Source organism: Antennarius striatus, chromosome 12 (assembly GCF_040054535.1).
Source record: "Antennarius striatus isolate MH-2024 chromosome 12, ASM4005453v1, whole genome shotgun sequence".
Lineage (NCBI taxonomy): Eukaryota > Metazoa > Chordata > Actinopteri > Lophiiformes > Antennariidae > Antennarius > Antennarius striatus.
The window spans coordinates 21121423-21140000 of NC_090787.1; the positions used below are offsets into that span (position 1 = coordinate 21121423).

Consider the following 18578-nt stretch of genomic DNA (forward strand, 5'->3'; position numbering starts at 1 on the left):
TTTATTTTATTAAAGTGAGAAATGCAATAAAATCCTTCCATTGATGCTTTCACACCCTATTTTTACTGAGCAACATTAAAAAAATTATAATTATTCGGTTTTCTGTGAGTCAAGACAATCAAAAGTGGAAAATTGTTGTGTTTGCCGTAAAGAAGCCTTTAGTTGATGGCATTTTTGTCATGAAAATTTCCCTTGGAGTTTAGCAGCTTGAAAAAAAGGATGAATAATCAGTGACTCATTAAAGCTTGAAAAAAAATTCTATAGTAACTTCCTGTACTTTTTTGTATTTTAAAAGCATTGTCCTGTATTTTGCAGAATCCAAATTTTAAGTAAGTCTTAATTAAAGTATCATACAGTACACACAAGTATAGATACCTCAAACATGTACATTGGAACGGTTCTTGAGTAAATAAATGTAATTATACTCAACCAGTGGATTATTGTTGAGAGATACACAAAATCAGTTTTACTTTTATAGAAAGAAGTCAGTCTGTCCTTCTGTGTTGGTCTCTGCTGCCCCCTGTTGGAGATTTATGGTGCTGCTGTAGAAACCATCAGAATCAGAAAAGCCTTACTGCCAAGCAAGTTTGCCCATACAAGGAATTTGTCTTGGTTTTTTTGGTGCTTTAACAATTAATATGGGTTGGAATACAAAATCAGAGTACAACTAAAAACAAGAATTAGGTAAATAAAAAATATATAAAATATAATACCAGAGAAATGTTCCTTCATCGTCTACCGCTTCATCTGCTGTGGCGGGGAGCTGGAGCTTATCCCAGCTGACTGAGGGCGTGAGGCGGGGGAAACTCCGGGCACGGCGCCGGTGCACCGCGGAATGAGAGCAACAAAGAGAACAGGAAGAAACAGAAGTAGAAGAAGAAATTCACTTTAATAATCCCCTTAGGGAAATTATCTTTTCACTATATATTCCTATATATTAAACATGCATATATGTGTGTGTGTGTGTGTGTGTGTGTGCGCGTGCGTGCGTGTGTGTGTGTGTACTTACACACCACAGGCCTGTAAGTATATTCAGTAGAAGGCAGACCAACAAGCAGCTGTTTCGAGGTGCACCCCAAATGAGCAGCTTGTGGGGGGATGCGATGCCTTGCTCATGGACACCTCAGCAGTTCTCAGGAGTTATTTAAATTGTATTTAAATTGCATGCTTACAGGCTCTCTTGTGTGTGGTTGTGTCTGTTTCAGGGGCCTGTACACACATAGAAATGCAAGTTTATAATCAGTATATGAGTGGAAAAAATCATTTCTCCAAAGTACATTTGTTCTTCTCTTTTTCACCTAAACAGTTCACCCTCCCCTCCCCTGCTGACCTCGGACCTGCAACAAAAAAAACCCTCCTCTGTCTCTGATTGGTTCTTCTGTCTCTCTGACGGTACTGTTTGCAGTTCAGTTTCCCGTTTGTGGAGACGCACGCCGTGTCAGCGGTGAGGATCCGTCCACGGTCTCTCGTTGGCTTTTCAGAGGAGAGTGAGGAAGATGGTGACTCCAAAAGCTCGCCGATAATCCAGTCAGATGGAGCCACCTTCCCATGGAACATTGATGGAGAGTTGATCGAGATTGGCAACGAAGTTCTCGTCAGGTATGCTTCTCTGTCACTCAACGAGATCCCAGAAACTAATTGATTAGGTGTGCTTACACTGATGGAACTCAAGTAATTGGTGTTACTGATCTCCCAATATCACCTCTTTCGTTAAATAAGGGGCATCACAAGGTTCTCTTCTTGGTCTTTGACATGCATATTAGCGCTGCAGTAGGTTAGGGTTATTTTAGCAGTTGCTTCATGTATCAAATATGTGTGTATGTCTGCGTGTCAAAATCACTTTGGAAACTTTTTCTGTGAAAAAAAATGCAAAAAAAGTTCATTTCAGTGCAAAAAAAACCCAAAACAAGATCAGGAGATAAATTTTTCTGTAACCTGGTCCTGCTGGAGCGTCAATCAGTAAATCACATCTACATCAATCAGTGAATCATATGTACATCTATCAGTAAATCACATGTACATCTATCAATAAATCACGTCTACATCAATCAGTAAATCACGTCTACATCAATCAGTAAATCACATGTACATCAATCAGTAAATCACATGTACATCAATCAGTAAATCACATGTACATCAATCAGTAAATCACATGTACATCAATCAGTAAATCACATGTACATCAATCAGTAAATCACGTCTACATCAATCAGTAAATCACGTCTACATCAATCAGTAAATCACGTCTACATCAATCAGTAAATCACATGTACATCAATCAGTAAATCACAGCTACATCTCCATTGTCAGGTTAGAGATGTGAAACTGCTCATGAGGCTGTTTAGAATAAGAATATAACAGGATTTAAATTTGCACATATAACTCAAATGTTCCAAGACTGAAATTTGGAAACGCCTCTGACTGTTTGTTTGTGTTCAAACGGTGCGTTCAGGGTCCACCCCCAGCTCATCACTCTGTACGGGGAAGACGTGGACGAGGCGGAGTCGACCGTCTCCTGCAGCTGCATCTGATTCCAGCAGAGGGCGCTGCTGTGGGAATTGCGTGAATGGAATGGAACGCATTGTCATCGTAAACCATGGTGACTCAACATTGCCTTCTACAGGTCAATGCTGTTTCCATGGAAACATGGAGGAATGAGCAACTTATAAAGGGGACGATGCTTTGCTCAAGGGCACCTCATTAGTGCTCAGGAGGTGAGCTGGCACTTCTCCACACCCCCAAATTTTTGCCCAACATGGGTTTTGAACTGACCACCCTCTGGTCCCTTGTCCAAGACTTGGACTGAGCTACTGCCGCCCCAGTTTATTAATCTGTCTATTTATTTACTTACGTATGCCATAAGGTGTTCAGTTATGTATTGTTCTTTGTAATATGGACATGTATGCACTATTTTTTTTTAAATTTAAAAACGAATGGATTTTTTTTTTTAAAAACAAGAAAAAAGGCTCTCTTCAAGTGGACCAAAAAAAACTGGGGTGTTTTCAGTCCCTTGAGAAAATTCTGTTAATTTTCTGTTAGTTCAGAGTTAATTATTGTTAGATCAGTGTAGATTGTCGATGGCCAAGCAGCTCCAGTATCTGTACACATTATACCTCAGAACTAGACTGAATGAGATAAATATTCACAAAGACAGGAAATTCTGATCGGATCTATTTTTACTTAATATTACTCTTTATTTTCAGAGGCTCCTTTAAGCTTCAGGTTTCAAATGGGAGCATTCACTTTGGTTTTAATAAAAAATGCCAGTAGAAATCACTGTTTAAATAGAAAATCCTTCATTTTAATAGAAACGTGTTGATAAAGGCAGTGAGACTCCAGTGCAGAATGGCTTCACATAAACACAAATAAGACACTCATTTATTGAAACATTAAAAATATCTCTTCCTGTGTTGTGCATACTAAGCAGAATTAAGAAAAGCAACAGTTTTAAATACCTGCATTCACATAATACAAACAGAACAATGCTTTTAAATATCTTTAAAGTTTAAATCATATTTTCAGGTAGTCTTCATTCAACACTGTGGCTCACTGAGCTGCTTCTGTTCCATGTCCTACCACTGACTCTTCTACTCACTCCTTCTCCGTCCATAGGTGAGGGCTAGCCTACAAACTGCAATGTTGACCACTAAATTATTTAATGTACTTACAATGCAACTGCTAAATTAAACTAAAAAAAATTAACATATTATTATATAACTTGGAATGACATTCAGGTGTAGATTATCCATCCCTGATGTCTGATATCGTTCAAGTCTTTCATTACGTGATATCTGTACCAAGAAGGATGAAGAGAGACAAACACTTTTCTGTCACGCCCACAGTAACACCAGAAGGCTCAGTATTTATTTAAGTTTTCTCCCCTTTCTCTGAATTTTATAATTTTTTTTGCTCCTAATAATGGTGGTCACTAAATAATTATAATTATAATTTTCTTATAATTATTTATTATATTATTATATACTATATTATTTTCTTATAATTTCTTATAATTATAATTCCCTTATAATTTTCTCCTTATAATATTTTTTTCTCCTTATAATGGTGGTTTGTCCAACTAAACAAGCAGAAGAAACTAATAGTTTGAAATCAGACTGACGGGTGAAGACATGGTCGTAACATGAAGCAGCACAACACAGTTCATGTGTGTGTCCCTCGGTTTCAGGTGTGTGTGACAGAGCGGGTTGCGTTTCCTTCATCCTGTGGTACAGATGGATATGAACACAGCTGGTTTATAATTCAGATCATATCACGCAGTCGTGTTTAGATTTTAGTGAGGCTGTTAATCACATTCACTCATCATATAGAATTATTATCCCTGATGATTCAAATCCTAAAAAAACATTATTTTCTTTTTATTGAACCAATAAAATGTTATTTCTGTTCCAACTTCACCTTTGTTTATTCAGGAAAACTTGCACATGGACAGTCCCATAATTAAAATTATTTGTCCTATGATTTTTTTTTCATATACTCAGCAGCTATAGATTTTTATCTTTATCATTATTTTTTCATGTATATTCTGCTTTTCATTAATAAATACTTTGTCTCTTGGTGTTGTTTCCTCTATAATCAAAAAATCTAGTCAAGCAGCAAAGCGCTCTCAATGCGTGAACTTACCAGAAATTATCTCTGATATTTGCTGACGAGCCTGGAGACAGCTGTGTCCTGCTGACTCCAGTCATCACAGTCAAGACCTTTTGCTTTGGTCAGACGTACATAAAGCTTAGAGACGTTGAGCAAAAAAGAAAATTCCTGCCTGTGAGTAGATCCACTGACCAAATAAACCCTGTTTTAAAATCCCTGGCTGGACTTTACAGGGAGAAAAGCTCAAGGAGAGGCTAAAGGATAAATACAGTTTGGTGATGACAGTTGGTATCCATGAAAACACCTAAAGAAATTATTCCACCCTGATTGTTTGCAGCATCAGCACCAGAACATCACAGCAGCTGACACTCGACCACTTCTGTCTGGACAGCATCTGGTTTGTTCTACAGAATCAGCAAACTATCAGTGTGTGTGTGAGTGTGTGTGCTACGTACTGGTCAACAGGTAAACACAAACGCACAGATTTTCAGACACTTAGAGGCCAGGTTTCCATCCCCTGAGAGAAGTTCATCAGAACTGAGCTCAATAACATGAGATCACATCCCAGAGAGGTCACATGATTATGTCAGGTCAACTTCCCTTTTTTATCTTCCGTTCTTTTTCAAGTCTTTAAATTATTTGCAAAGGTATACCGGGCAAGTGGTTGAATATTCACAGTCAGAACAGGTGTTGAGACATCCTGCGTCACACTCAGTCCGTGTTGAAGCCAGCTGCACTTGTTACGAGTGTGACACACAGCAGTGCCTGCAACTGTTTTGGACAAATTGGGTAGCCACACTTTCAGATATGGCGATCCATGAATTCATCCATCAGCACATGTACTTCCTTAAAACAGTTCCGCAATCAAAATGTGACCTTTGTCAGAGGTCAAGGCCAGAGGTGACTGTTGGGGTTAGGAAGTGCTCTCTCTCTTGTCGCTTTTAGGTACGTAGTCCCAGCTGTCTCGCCGAAACTCTTCCTTATTCTTCTGGAAGTCCCTTTTAAAGAAACCAGCCTGAGAGACACGGAGACAGAAACGGTTTGATTACAACTGTCATCGACATTCTGTCCTTTACCGGTAGAATATATAGTTACATGTGTATAAAGTGGTTTAACGTTGTGCGATATTTTTTTCTAAATATAATAAACTTGAATCCAATGTGTATGCAACTTTGTTAGCAGCATCCTCGTAACATCGCGTGTATGATTGTTTTTTGTTCATTTCGCTACCTTAGGAGTTTCAATTTAGCAGTAATGTATTCTATGTTACCGTCTTCAGCGGCCCCTTTAAGAAGGTAGTCATGTGACTGAGGCAAGCATCTTGACTCGAGTCAAGAGTGACTCATAGACAGATGTGGAGGAGAAATTCTGGTCATTTTAAAACAAAATATTAATGAGAATAAATCAATGATAAATAAAACAGAAATAATGCGAGTTCTGTATTTGGGGGTTGGGGACCCCTGCTGTAGACGATCAGTATCATCGTGTCTGTTGACAGCAGACCAGCAGAGGTGTGATGGTTTAATTACATTAAATGCGATACATTATTATTACTGTATTATTTTACAAACAGACTATTGAGATCTGAGGCCTCCTGATGATCTTGGTTAATTTAATCCACAGATTTTATCTGTAAAATTATCTGAGCCCACCCTTCAAGGAGCATTCACACATTTAATTATCACCCATAAATGTCATCATATAAAATATAATTTAAAGAAAATATTTACCTTCCACATACACCAGATGAGAGCAGCCAGGATAATCAACCCCAAAATTAAGCTGATGACGATAATGAACACCTTCACCGTTGTTGAAGGTTTCTGGGTAAAAACAGCTTCGATCACGGCCTGGAAATGCATCATATAGCAGATTATTAGTGACACCTAGGATATGAATCCAAGTTGTTCTGGTTTGTATTCATGTAGTGTTGTACCTGTGTCACAGGCTGTCTGTAGGTGATGATGGTGTGATGGTCTTCTCTGGGATTGGTCATCAGGGCGGTACTCTCCATCCTCATGATGCCATGACGACCCTGAGGAAGACACAGACATCAGGCTTACATGTGTGTTTCACTAAATGTTACGGGACCTGGTTTCAGCAGAACTGACAGAAAGAGAAGAAGCAACCAAGTTGCTCAACAACCAGTCACACACACACACACACACACACACACACACACACACACACACACACACACACACACACACTACTGATGAGACGTCTGTATTTGTGTTACCGGAGCTTGCAGCAGTACAGCAGGGTTCAGTCTCATCTCCATTTGGATTATGGCCTCTCTCCCCACCTCCAGGTTGCCGAGGCGACACAACAGCTGCTCACACAGCTCATCCCTCTGACCACAGAACTGCACACACAAAGTTCACGCACAATCAGACAACAGTAGTGAAGACGAGACAAACTCCTCAGGTCTTCAGTCATAAATCGTTAGCGATGCTAGCAGCGCGATTCATGAACATGTTAACATTGTTCTTGTTGGCATGTTAGCATTTCACACGGCTTTAGATATCTAGACATTTCTCAGTGTATGTGTGTCTGTGTGTGTGTGTGTGTGCGTGTATGTGTGTGTGTGTGTGTGCGTGCATGCGTGTGTGTGTGTGTGTGTGTGTGTGTGTGTGTGTGTGTGTGTACCATTCTGCGGGTGGAGGAGGAGGAGAAGAAGAAGATGAGCTGTTTGATGAAGGAAGCTTGAGGGACGTCACAGTCGTCAATGACTGAAACTGTTTTGTCGCTGATTGAACACACACCGTGAGACGACTGCAGAGAGAGACGATACAAAATGTCACACACACTTTTCAAACTACAAAATTATACCTTGACTCTGACTGTTACTCTTATTCTTATTCTGATATTGATTATGATTATTATTACTACTACTACTGTATTCACTGCAGCTACTAGTACACTTCTATCGTACAGTATTTAGCCATATAGCCATATATACTGTATATATATTTATAAATACATTATATATATATATATATATATATATATATATACATATATATATATATATATATATATATATATATATATATATATATATATATATATATATATATATATATATATATATGACTGCCGGTCATCAGATACCCCGCTGGGATCATAAGCTGGCCAAAGGAGGAGATAGAAGCCACAGACATCAAGACTAGAAAGCTCCTCACCATGCATGGAGGGTTTCACCCCAACTCCAGCACCCTGAGGCTGTACAGTAGCGGAAAGAGGGAGGCCGAGGACTAGTGAGCATCAGGGCCACTGTCCAGGATGAGACATCAAAAATCCAAGAGTACATCAGGAAGATGGCCCCAACAGATGAACTGCTCAGTGAATGTCTTAGACAGCAGAAACCTGAGGAGGAAGAGGAGGAGGAGGAGGAGGAGACGACATGGTGGGACAAGCCCCTACACGGCATGTACCACCGTCAGGTAGAGGAAGTGGCTGATATCAAGAAGACCTACCAATGGCTGGATAAAGCTGGACTGACAGACAGCACAGAGGCACTGGTCATGGCAGCACAAGAACAGGTCCTAAGTACAAGGGCAATAGAGGCCAATATCTACCACAGTAGATCTGACCCAAGGTGCAGGCTATGTAAAGAAGCCCCAGAGTCAGTCCAGCATGTGGTAGCAGGGTGTAAGATGCTCGCCAGCTCAGCATACATGGAAAGGCACAACCAAGTAGCTGTGATAGTGTACAGGAACATCTGTACCCAGTGTGGACTAGAAGCACCCAAATCCCAATGGGACATACCACCAAAGGTGGTTGAGAACAACAAGGCTAAGATCCTGTGGGACTTCAGCTTCCAGACCGACAAACAGCTACTGGCTAACAAACCGGACATTGTGGTGATGGACAAAGAGCAGAAGAGAGCAGTGGTGATAGATGTGGAGATTCCAGCTGACGCCAACATCAGGAAGAAGGAACACGAAAAGATTGAGAAATATCAAGGGTTGAAAGAACAGCTGGAACAGATGTGGAAGGTTAAGGTTAATGTGGTCCCCGTGGTAGTAGGAGCACTTGGGGCAGTGACCCCCAAACTGGAAGAGTGGCTCCAGCAGATTCCTGGAACAACATCTGAAGCCTCAGTCCAGAAGAGCGCAGTCCTAGGAACAGCTAAGATACTGACAGGACCCTCAGACTCCCAGGCCTCTGGTAGAGGACCCGAGCTTGAGGATGACACACAGATACCACCCCACAAGGGTGAGAGGGACATTTTTTTAAATTTTTTTTTATATATGTGTGTGTGTGTGTGTGTAATTTCTATAATTTCATTCATTTTCATGTACTGCCGCTGTATCCGCCGCAGCGGGTCACGGGGAGCTGGAGCCTATCCCAGCTGACATAGGGCGTGAGGCGGGGGACACTCCGGCCACGACGCCAGCGCACTGCGGAGCCACATACAAAGACATACAAACACGCACACACACACACACTCACTCTTACGGGTAATTCGGGACTGGCCAATCAACCTGAAGCGCATGCTTTTGGAGGTAGGAGGAAGCCGGAGAACCCAGAGAGAACCCACGCAGACACGGGGAGAACATGCGTATTTATTTCTCTTTATTTTGTTTTTCTGTGCATGTGGCAGTATTCCAGTTTACAGTTGTAGTTTGTGTCGTTCCTGTTCCGATGCGGTGCGACTGCTGTTAGTAGTACGGGACATACCTGCCAGTCCACCACCTGCAGCAGTCTGTGTCGGTACGGTGAGAGGATCTTAGGCAGAGAAATCTTCACCACAGTATCCACAGCCCTGCTGGGTCCAGAGTTTAACACCTTCAACACAGAGTGCGAACACACAACAGAACCAGAACATCCATGGTGAGAATAAAAGAGTTTCTGTTGCATTGATGCACTTCATGAGTTCACTTTGTTCTCACATCTGGAAGAATGTCTGAACCACACTGATGTTTACCTTATAAGTGTAGTTAAAGCGTTCGCTGTAACAGTCAACTGGGGTCAAGTCTTCATCTCCAAAGACAAACGAGGTGGGAGAGACAAAACTGTAAGGCGAGGCAGACATTCATCAACGACGGCTATGGGTTTTATGATTCGTTGTAGTCGATAGTTGGAGCTGACAATAGCTAGTACAGTATTGTGTTCATCTTGTTTAAAATTATCATTACGATATATTCATTCTTTCTTTCTTACATTCATTCATTCATTTGTCCTATTGATCGACTGTCTGACAGCCTTAGCCAAACATTAATCTGCAGCGTTTCCAGATAAAGAGGAAAACATGAGCCACAAGTTAAATGTTTGCCAAAGCTATTAAATGATATACATTTACTGTATCTGATTTTATTATTTCTTATTGAATTCCAGCATTGAAAGAAAATTTTAAAAAGGCTATTTAGGTTTCAAAAAGAAAGTTTTATTAATAATAATTTATAGAAGTAGTTAGTATTATAGTAATTTTAGTTTCTGCCCACTCACCTGTGAATGTTAACGTTGACACCATATTTGAGAGAAAGAGGGAGACTGAGGGAGTTGTCATGGAGATACTCCTCCCTCTCATAGTTGTCACTGCAGAGAAAACACATTCACACATAATTAACCAGCAAACATCTCATCTTTATCTCAGTTGGAACTCCTCACTGTGAAGCAAGAAAGACAATTTTAAGATTATTTTTTTCACTGTTCAAATGTGCTGTTAATACTTTGCCATAATATTTTTTTAAGTTAAACTGCAAAACTAATACAGACGACAATATAACTGTCTGTATGTTGAGTTTTGGTAGTTTCTGTAGTTCTTGTAGTTTAATTAGTAAAACTGATAACATTGTGTTTTCTTAATGATAACATACTAAAATGATATGCATAGCAGATATTGACACTCAGAGAACAAAACCTCTTCTCAAGTCTTCAAAGCTCTGCACACAGATTTGGCAATTCAAAATTACACTTTTTAGTTGCTCTGAACAGTTTTGGTCTGATGTGTTTGTCACCTGGCCAAACACCTCAATGGTTAATGTTACCACTTCAATCAGGAAGAACTATGACAAGATCACAGGTGAGCACCTCTTTGTACTGCAATGGAAGAAGTTGCAGAGAGAGGAAGAGGGGTGAGAAGGAGGAGGAGAGGAAAAGTGAGAGGTAGCGGTAGAGATAAAGGTAAAGGTAGAGATAAAGGCAGAGGTAGAGGTAAAGATAAAGGTAGAGGTAGAGGTAGAGGTAGAGGTAGAGGTAAAGGTAGAGGTAGAAAGAGAGGTAGGGGTGGAGGTAGAGGTAGAGTGAGAGGTAGAGGTGGAGGTAGAGATAGAGATAGAGGTAGAGTGAGAGGTACAGGTAGAGGTAGAGGTAGAGGTAGAGGTAGAGGTGGAGGTAGAGATAGAGGTAGAGTGAGAGGTAGAGGTGGAGGTAGAGATAGAGATAGAGATAGAGGTAGAGTGAGAGGTAGAGGTAGAGGTAGAGGTGGAGGTAGAGATAGAGGTAGAGGTAGAGTGAGAGGTACAGGTAGAGGTAGAGGTGGAGGTAGAGATAGAGATAGAGGTAGAGTGAGAGGTAGAGGTGGAGGTAGAGATAGAGATAGAGGTAGAGTGAGAGGTAGAGGTAGAGGTAGAGGTGGAGGTAGAGGTAGAGTGAGAGGTTGAGGTAGAGGTGGCGGTAGATGTAGAGATAGAAGTAGAGGTAGAGTGAGAGGTATAGGTGGAGGTAGAGGTAGCGATGGAGGTGAAGGTAACGTGGAGGTAGAGGTAGAGGTAGAGGTGGAGGTAAAGGTAGAGTGAAAGGTAGAGGTAGAGGTAGAGGTGGAGGTGGAGATAGAGGGAGAGGTGGAGGTAGAGGTGGAGGTAAAGCTCGGTAGACTTCATGGCCAAAGAAGAAAACAACTTTCAACTTCAATCAGAGCAACCTTAGAGGATCATATCATCAACCGTGGGCTGACAATGTGAGAGGTTGGACAGAGTGCAGCTCAAACTGAGCCGTTTTACTGTCGCCTCTGTCACCTGGACATTTAGCTTTGACTACAGTATGTAACCAATTAGTTCATTCTGCTGTGGGGAAATATCTTTAGGCTGAATTGTCTAAGCCATATTTTTTTGTTTTTTTGTTTTTCTAAAGGACTCAGAGACATAATTCCACATTGACTCTGTATTCTCAAGTGAAACCAAATCAGAATAAAACAATTTATGAGGTGCCTTTTGAGCAGAATCTGTCAAAGACACAAAAAGCTTAGAACAGCTTATATGGATATTTGCAGGGTGCCATTTATCAAATAAACTGAGGGGGATGTTTTATTTTAATCATGAAAAAATAAGCAATAAATACGTGATCAATATGCCCTAAAATCCTAAACTCTGACCAGTTTAACATTCATATTTAATACAAACTTTAACACAAACTTTAAACGGCATGAAACATTTAATTTTCTATGCCAGCCAGAATGTGGAAGATGAAGATGATCAAGATGTCCTAATCAGGCTTCAGGACGAGGATTTAGCCCCTTGTACCAACTGAAAGGTGTAAGAACCAATTTCTGCCCAGAAGCATCAACAGTTTTGCGACCATTGAACTCTGAATGTTTTGCAGTTTCATCTTCCAGTATTGACTACAGTACACTACACACAAGCTTGCTTCCCAGCTAGAGTACTTTGTTTTCAGATCGTACTAGAAATGGTTGCTCATGCAACCCCACAAGTTCATCTTTACAGATGAGGCTGGGCTCATCCTGGCAAAGACCAGAAGAAGGGGAAGAAACATCATTGGCCACAGAGCCACCATAGATGTTCCTGGCTAACATAGTGGGACCATTAGAATGTGTGCTGCCATCTCCAATAACCATGGTGTGCTCCGTCGCCAAGACGACCTTGGACCATACAACACAGCCCATATTCTCAGATGTTTGGACAGACTCCAGAACATTCTCATACCAGCAGAGCACAAAAATGATGCAGGCCATCAAGAAAAATGTTGTGTTGAAGTATGTGATTGTTTCGCTCTAGTCTGTTACCAAATGTTTGTAATATGAATGAATTGTGAGCCATGTGGTGCAAACTTTGGTGGTTTTGGTTGCAGCGCTTCATTTGCAGCATTTATGAGGTATTTTACAGTTAGGGTGTGTGATTTAGTGAATTAAGACCAGCCCAGTAAAATTGTGCTCTAGAAATTTGAAAATGTCTTGAATGACGGACTCTTACCTGCTGGTGTTGATGTGAATCATGATGTCACCAGGGGTGCTGTTCTGGCTAACATCCAGGAGGAAGCTGATGTTCAACTACGACAAACAGGAAGTGTGACCTTTTCTGCAGGGGAACTTCAGCACTTCAACATTTATTTCATAATATTTGCTCCAAATAACAACTGAGATGAAGGAAAGGCAAAAAATATCTGCTGATGAGACAAAATGTCCACAACAAAAAGACTGGATGGACTAAGGAGCAACATAAGGTGTACTTTTAGCAGTACTAACAAGATGGATGTCGATGTTGTTCATGTTGCGATTTCATTTATGCTTTTGTACACTAATAAAATTCTACAAGACACTGATTGTACTTGCTTTATAATGTGATTTAAAATTAATGCTGAAATTCACACCACTAGCATAAGCTCATTTCAATAGCCCTGTTTCACTGGCTCACCTGGGCGTGGGCTGACAGCAGGAGGCTCGTGACGCTGCAGTCAACACCTGCCATCGTACCGTTGACTTCCTGCATGACATCACAACGGACGATGTTGTCTTCCTGCACACAGACATAATTTATTCGTTCATTAGAAGTGAAAAACAAACTTTTGTTAGACAGCAGATCAGTTTAGAATTAATAATAATGTTAAATATTCATTTATTAATACATTTGTATTCCTTTATCAATATTTATTCATTATCAAGCAGATAAAGTTTTGCAGAGTCAGATTCAGATTGAGTCTCACGAGTTGATGGCAAAAGACAAATAATTAATGGTCATTTTATTAAAATGCAACTTTGATCTTCTGTTGTAATTGTGACACAACTGTCTCAGTGTCTGCTTGCTGTGTTTGTTATATTAAGCGTGATGTTCTCTTGTCAGTGACCAAAGGTGTCAGCTCAAACATGATTAAATACAGAACTTATATTATTTCAACTTTGACATAATTTTCACTTCCTTAGAGGTCCCATGTGACATAAAAAGCACTTTTTGTGGTTTTCAAGCAATAATATTTTGCCCTGACTTCTACAGACACCCCAGACCAGAGAAACAACATCCTGCAGCCATGCAGTATATAAAATGGTTATAATAATGGACATTCAAGCTGTCCTATTAACATGATGTAAACTCACATTTTGCAATACTTTAATGTAGTGGATGTTGTTGGGGAAATTCAGCGTCAGTCGTGGCAAGAAGGCGTCGTCTCCACTGTTCACTAGCAAGGTTTTCAACAAGACAGTCTGTCCTGAGCCGACGGCGAAGTACTCCTGCTGCCTGTCATCAAGGAAACCAGGTTTAAAACAGTCAGAACACTGATAATTCAGTCAGAAACAGTCCAACACAGATGCTTTTAATCAACTTATATCAGTTGATTAAATAAGAATAAGAAACAACATCTTTATTTAATAAGTACATGAACAAAAATGGTTAAAAAAAAAAGTTTTTGGTAGATGACTGAAAAATATCCTCTCCTTTCATTCTCAAAAAGAAGACTGAGTCAGCATATTTCCTGCCATATCGTCTTGAGAAAAAGACAACAGTGCAGCCCATAAAAACTACAATTAAACCACCGCAGCTGACTGAAGCGCTACATAAATCCGCTTTCATTTCTCAGCTAATTAGCATCATGTGTTCGCCTCTGTTGTAAACAGTTCACACAGTTGGCCCAGTTGGTAGGGCAGGTTGTCCAATGATCGGAGAGGCATTTGGTGCGGATTGGCTGCCCCATTTCCGTCAGGGCAAGGCACCTGTATGTGGTTTACCATCACCAGGTGTGAATATTGAGTGAATGAGTACCGGATCTATGTTGAGTGTCCAGAAAAGCACAATATAAGACAGATGGATAGATAGATATATACTTTAATAATCCCAAGGGAAATTCGTAAATGTAAGTTATTACTGTATTATTATCACATATCGTTTCTTATCTTGTACATTCAACACAATAGAATAGTATTAAAAATGAACAAATAAAAACAACTGGTGTTAATGGCGGTGCATGTGTGTGTGTGTGCTCGTGTGTGTGTTCTTACTGCGGCAGCACCAGTTGAGCTGACAGCTGCATGTTTGTTGAACAGCTCACCAGAAAGCAGGATCGAGCAAACCGCGTCTGACAGAGTGAAAGTTAGAGTCAATAGTTAGTATGAATGAAGCAGTGCACAACAAATAACCTGACCTTTGACCCTGACCCTAGCCTTACAAATGGCAAATAATCTCCTAAATCCTTCCCATATGTTAAATCAGGAGCTGAGATGACTGATCTTTGTTAATGCGCTGCAGATGGAAATACATCTGGTTCTGCAGCAAGTCGTTTTGAGTATATGCAAGGGACCACACAGATGTTCCCTCCCTTTAAATCAGTTTGGTGATGAACAGACTTTGAAGCAACAGCAAAGTGGTACTGAGCTGCATTTGATTTAGTGTATTGTTATCTATAAATATGTCTTTAAACAGTTAAATGCATGAATGATGGCTCAGAAGCATTTCCATTCATAGCCTGTTGAAGTGTTGACCTCACTTCAGCTCATGTTGGTTGCACGCAGGTGTCTATGTTGGCATGCTTTGGCAAAAATGCTAGATCAGAACCCATCAGCTATAATCTGACAACGAATTTCAGCTTGTTACAGCTTTTTAACTTTTGAATTTACATGCAGATATCTGAAAGTGGTACAAGAGGGAGTTAGTGTGGTGCAGATTATTCATTATTTGAATGTCTACAACTTGGACACAAAACATGACAAACACTGGGCACCCCAAATAACCGTCAGATAATAGCAAATGGGTTCTGAGATTGACAATTAATAACAATAAATATTGGATTTTTATTCAGCACTCAAAAAGAGTTGTAATATTCAAAAATGTTAATTTGTCTGGTTGTCAGAAATGATGAAAAATAAGTTGCACTATCAGGTGCTATTTACTTTATTCATTGGTTTATTTAACAGAACATTTCTGTAAATGTGCCAGAGTTCACCCAGGAGCTCTTTTTCGTTTGGACAGGGTTGGTCTTACCACTAGTTGGTAACTAGCTAGAGACGTTACAGGTTGCTACCTGGTTGGTGTTATCTCTAGCTTGAACATGGTTGGTGATATCTCTAGCTTCAACCTGGTTGGTGATATCTCTAGCTTGTACCTGGTTGGTGATATCTCTAACTTGAACCTGGTTGGTGATATCTCTACATTGTACCTGGTGGTGATATGTCTAGCTTGTACCTGGTTGGTGATATCTCTACATTGTACCTGGTTGGTGATAGTGTTCTGGTGCCCTCCACTCTGCTGCAGAATGGGTTTTAACGGGGTGAAGGTTTTAGATGAGCCTCTTTGGGTGTGTGTTTCTTTGTGACTGTAGGAAACTTCAAACTGGATTGGAGTAAAAATGTCCCTCACGTCTTTCTGTAGAAATAGGAAACAGGTACATACAATAAGTTAATATTGTTGACAGCACTACAGCTAATCTAACTGTTTAAATGTACTTATTCTGAGTATATTTACTTATACTTATTTATATTATACTTTACTTATACTGAGTGTCTTACCCTTTGGTAGGCAACATGTGTCGTACATGTGACCTGACCAGGACGTGCTCTAACACGCCCTCTTGTGCCATTGGATGATCCATTGCCATGGAAATAGAAACGATGAGGGAATGACGGTTTGTGGAGAAGGTCAGCTGTTAAATTATACTGGAGATCTGAAGACAAGAAGAAAAAAATGTAAATATAATAATAATATAAATTACAATTTACTAAAGCCTTCCTAACAACAGCAATTGTCCAAACATAGCAACCATTATGAGATGCAGTGGGCCTGTGAAGTTTTTAATTTCAAAACAAAATTGTTACGTCACAATTTTAACATCTTTGGAAATGTTCTGAATCCGAGGAGGAGCAGTGTGGTTTTCGTCCCGGCCGTGGAACAGTGGACCAGCTCTACACCCTCCAGAGGGTCCTTGAGGGGGCATGGGAGTTCGCCCAACCAGTCTACATGTGTTTTGTGGACTTGGAGAAGGCATTCGACCGTGTTCCTCGGGGGGTTCTGGTGGGGGGTGCTTCGGGAGTATCGGGTACCGAACCCCTTGATAAGGGCTGTTCGGTCCCTGTACGACCGATGTCAGGGTTTGGTCCGCATTGCCGGCAGTAAGTCGGATTCGTTTCCAGTGAGGGTTGGACTCCGCCAAGGCTGCCCTTTGTCACCAATTCTGTTCATAACTTTCATGGACAGAATTTCTAGGCGCAGCCAAGGGGTTGAGGGTGTCCGGTTTGGTGGCCTCAGTATTGTGTCTCTGCTTTTTGCAGATGACGTGGTGCTGTTGGCTTCATCAAGCCGTGATCTCCAACTCTCACTGGAGCGGTTCGCAGCCAAGTGTGAAGAGGTTGGGATGAGAATCAGCACCTCCAAAACTGAGACCATGGTCCTCAGTCGGAAAAGGGTGGAGTGCCCTCTCCAGGTTGGGGATGAGATCTTGCCCCAAGTGGAGGAGTTCAAGTATCTCGGGGTCTCCTTCACGATTGAGGGTACGATGGAACGGGAGATGGACAGGCGGATCGGTGCAGCGTCTGAGTGGGTCGTGACCCAAAGAACGAGATCCCAGATACAAGCGGCCAAAATGAGTTTCCTCCGCAGGGTGTCCGGGCTCTCCCTTAGAGATAGGGTGAGGAGTTCGGCCATCCGGGAGGGACTCAGAGTCGAGCCGCTGCTCCTCCGCATCGAGAGGAGCCAGATGAGGTGGCTCGGACATCTGGTCAGGATGCCTCCTGGACGCCTCCCTGGTGAGGTGTTCCGGGCACGTCCTACCGGGAGGAGGCCCCGGGGACGACACAGGACACGCTGGAGAGACTATGTCTCCCGGCTGGCCTGGGAAGGCCTTGGGATTCTCCCGGAGGAGCTGGACGAAGTGGCTAGGGGGAGGGAAGTCTGGGCTTCCTGCTAAAGCTGCTGCCCCCGCGACCCGACCCCGGATAAGAGGAAGAGAATGGATGGATGGATGGATGGATGGATGGATGGATGGATGGATGGATGGATGGATGGATGGATGGAAATGTTCTGTATTAATAAGCATGCAACTCAATGACGTACGTTACATAGGTCTACTGGATTTAAAGCAAAGATGTCATCTATGAAAACTTTAACTGCCGCCAGTGGATAAGTGTATGAAAAAGACGACTAATCAAGTCTTGCTTTCTCCCAGAAAGGGGTAATGTGATAGGAACACAAAGAGTCAGGTGCACAACCAATGAGATTCATTCAGGAAGTGAGCACATTTATGGTACCTATAGCTCCTTTGAACTGTCTGGACCTGACGCTGAAGCAGACTGTAACACTGAAGCAGACTGTTGGCATCTTGTGTTCTTGACACAGCGCCATCTGGTGGTCAATCTGATCAGGCAGAGGAAGAGACGCCTTCACCTGAACCACGGGTCTGGTCCTACAACACACAGGACACATTCAGAGAAGTCGTTAGTATATGCTGTCTGTACAGAAGAAGAACACAACAATACTTTCCACCACGTTTTGGGATGTCCTGCTCCTCATGTAGCGTTGTTCCCTCCTAAATCAGCTACAATAAGGAATCCATGCACTTCAGTGACAATGTGCAGAACTAGCGCTGAAATGTCTGTCGGTGTTTGAACAGCTGAGGGCCTCGGTCTTACCTGAGAACAACAGCTGAGTCTGAGAGAAACGCACCAATCGCCACATCTGCAGGAAAAAAGAGAACTTATTCCGGCTTAAAGCAGATCTAACATGAAGATTGATAAAAACTACGGTTATGTTTCATATTGTGGTTGTTGAGACAGAGACAGTTACCCTGGTAGCCATTATGATCAATGTCAA

General features: G+C 41.4%; 2 protein-coding genes across 3 annotated transcripts in view; one reads left to right on the top strand and one right to left on the bottom strand.

The window, feature by feature from the left end:
* Positions 1-2946, top strand: part of cerkl (ceramide kinase-like) — a 28513-nt gene extending 25567 nt beyond the window's left edge. The window contains exons 13-14 of the mRNA XM_068328584.1: positions 1406-1599; positions 2453-2946. Coding sequence (XP_068184685.1) covers positions 1406-1599; positions 2453-2531 — 273 coding nt within the window. The 3' untranslated portion in view covers positions 2532-2946. The remainder of the gene's footprint in view (positions 1-1405; positions 1600-2452) is intronic.
* Positions 2947-3350: 404 nt separating this feature from the next.
* itga4 (integrin alpha 4) overlaps positions 3351-18578 on the bottom strand; it is a 30062-nt gene continuing 14834 nt past the window's right edge. For both annotated transcript variants that reach the window (XM_068328582.1, XM_068328583.1), the window contains 17 exons: positions 18552-18578; positions 18398-18443; positions 18017-18171; positions 16283-16437; positions 15987-16139; positions 14780-14856; positions 13880-14021; positions 13203-13304; positions 12762-12838; positions 10060-10149; positions 9539-9626; positions 9292-9399; positions 7255-7380; positions 6845-6970; positions 6542-6640; positions 6336-6455; positions 3351-5620 (listed from right to left, as the gene is read on the bottom strand). The exon at positions 18552-18578 is cut by the window's right edge and continues 64 nt beyond it. In XM_068328582.1, coding sequence (XP_068184683.1) covers positions 5519-5620; positions 6336-6455; positions 6542-6640; positions 6845-6970; positions 7255-7380; positions 9292-9399; positions 9539-9626; positions 10060-10149; positions 12762-12838; positions 13203-13304; positions 13880-14021; positions 14780-14856; positions 15987-16139; positions 16283-16437; positions 18017-18171; positions 18398-18443; positions 18552-18578 — 1793 coding nt within the window. In that variant the 3' untranslated portion in view covers positions 3351-5518. The remainder of the gene's footprint in view (positions 5621-6335; positions 6456-6541; positions 6641-6844; positions 6971-7254; positions 7381-9291; positions 9400-9538; positions 9627-10059; positions 10150-12761; positions 12839-13202; positions 13305-13879; positions 14022-14779; positions 14857-15986; positions 16140-16282; positions 16438-18016; positions 18172-18397; positions 18444-18551) is intronic.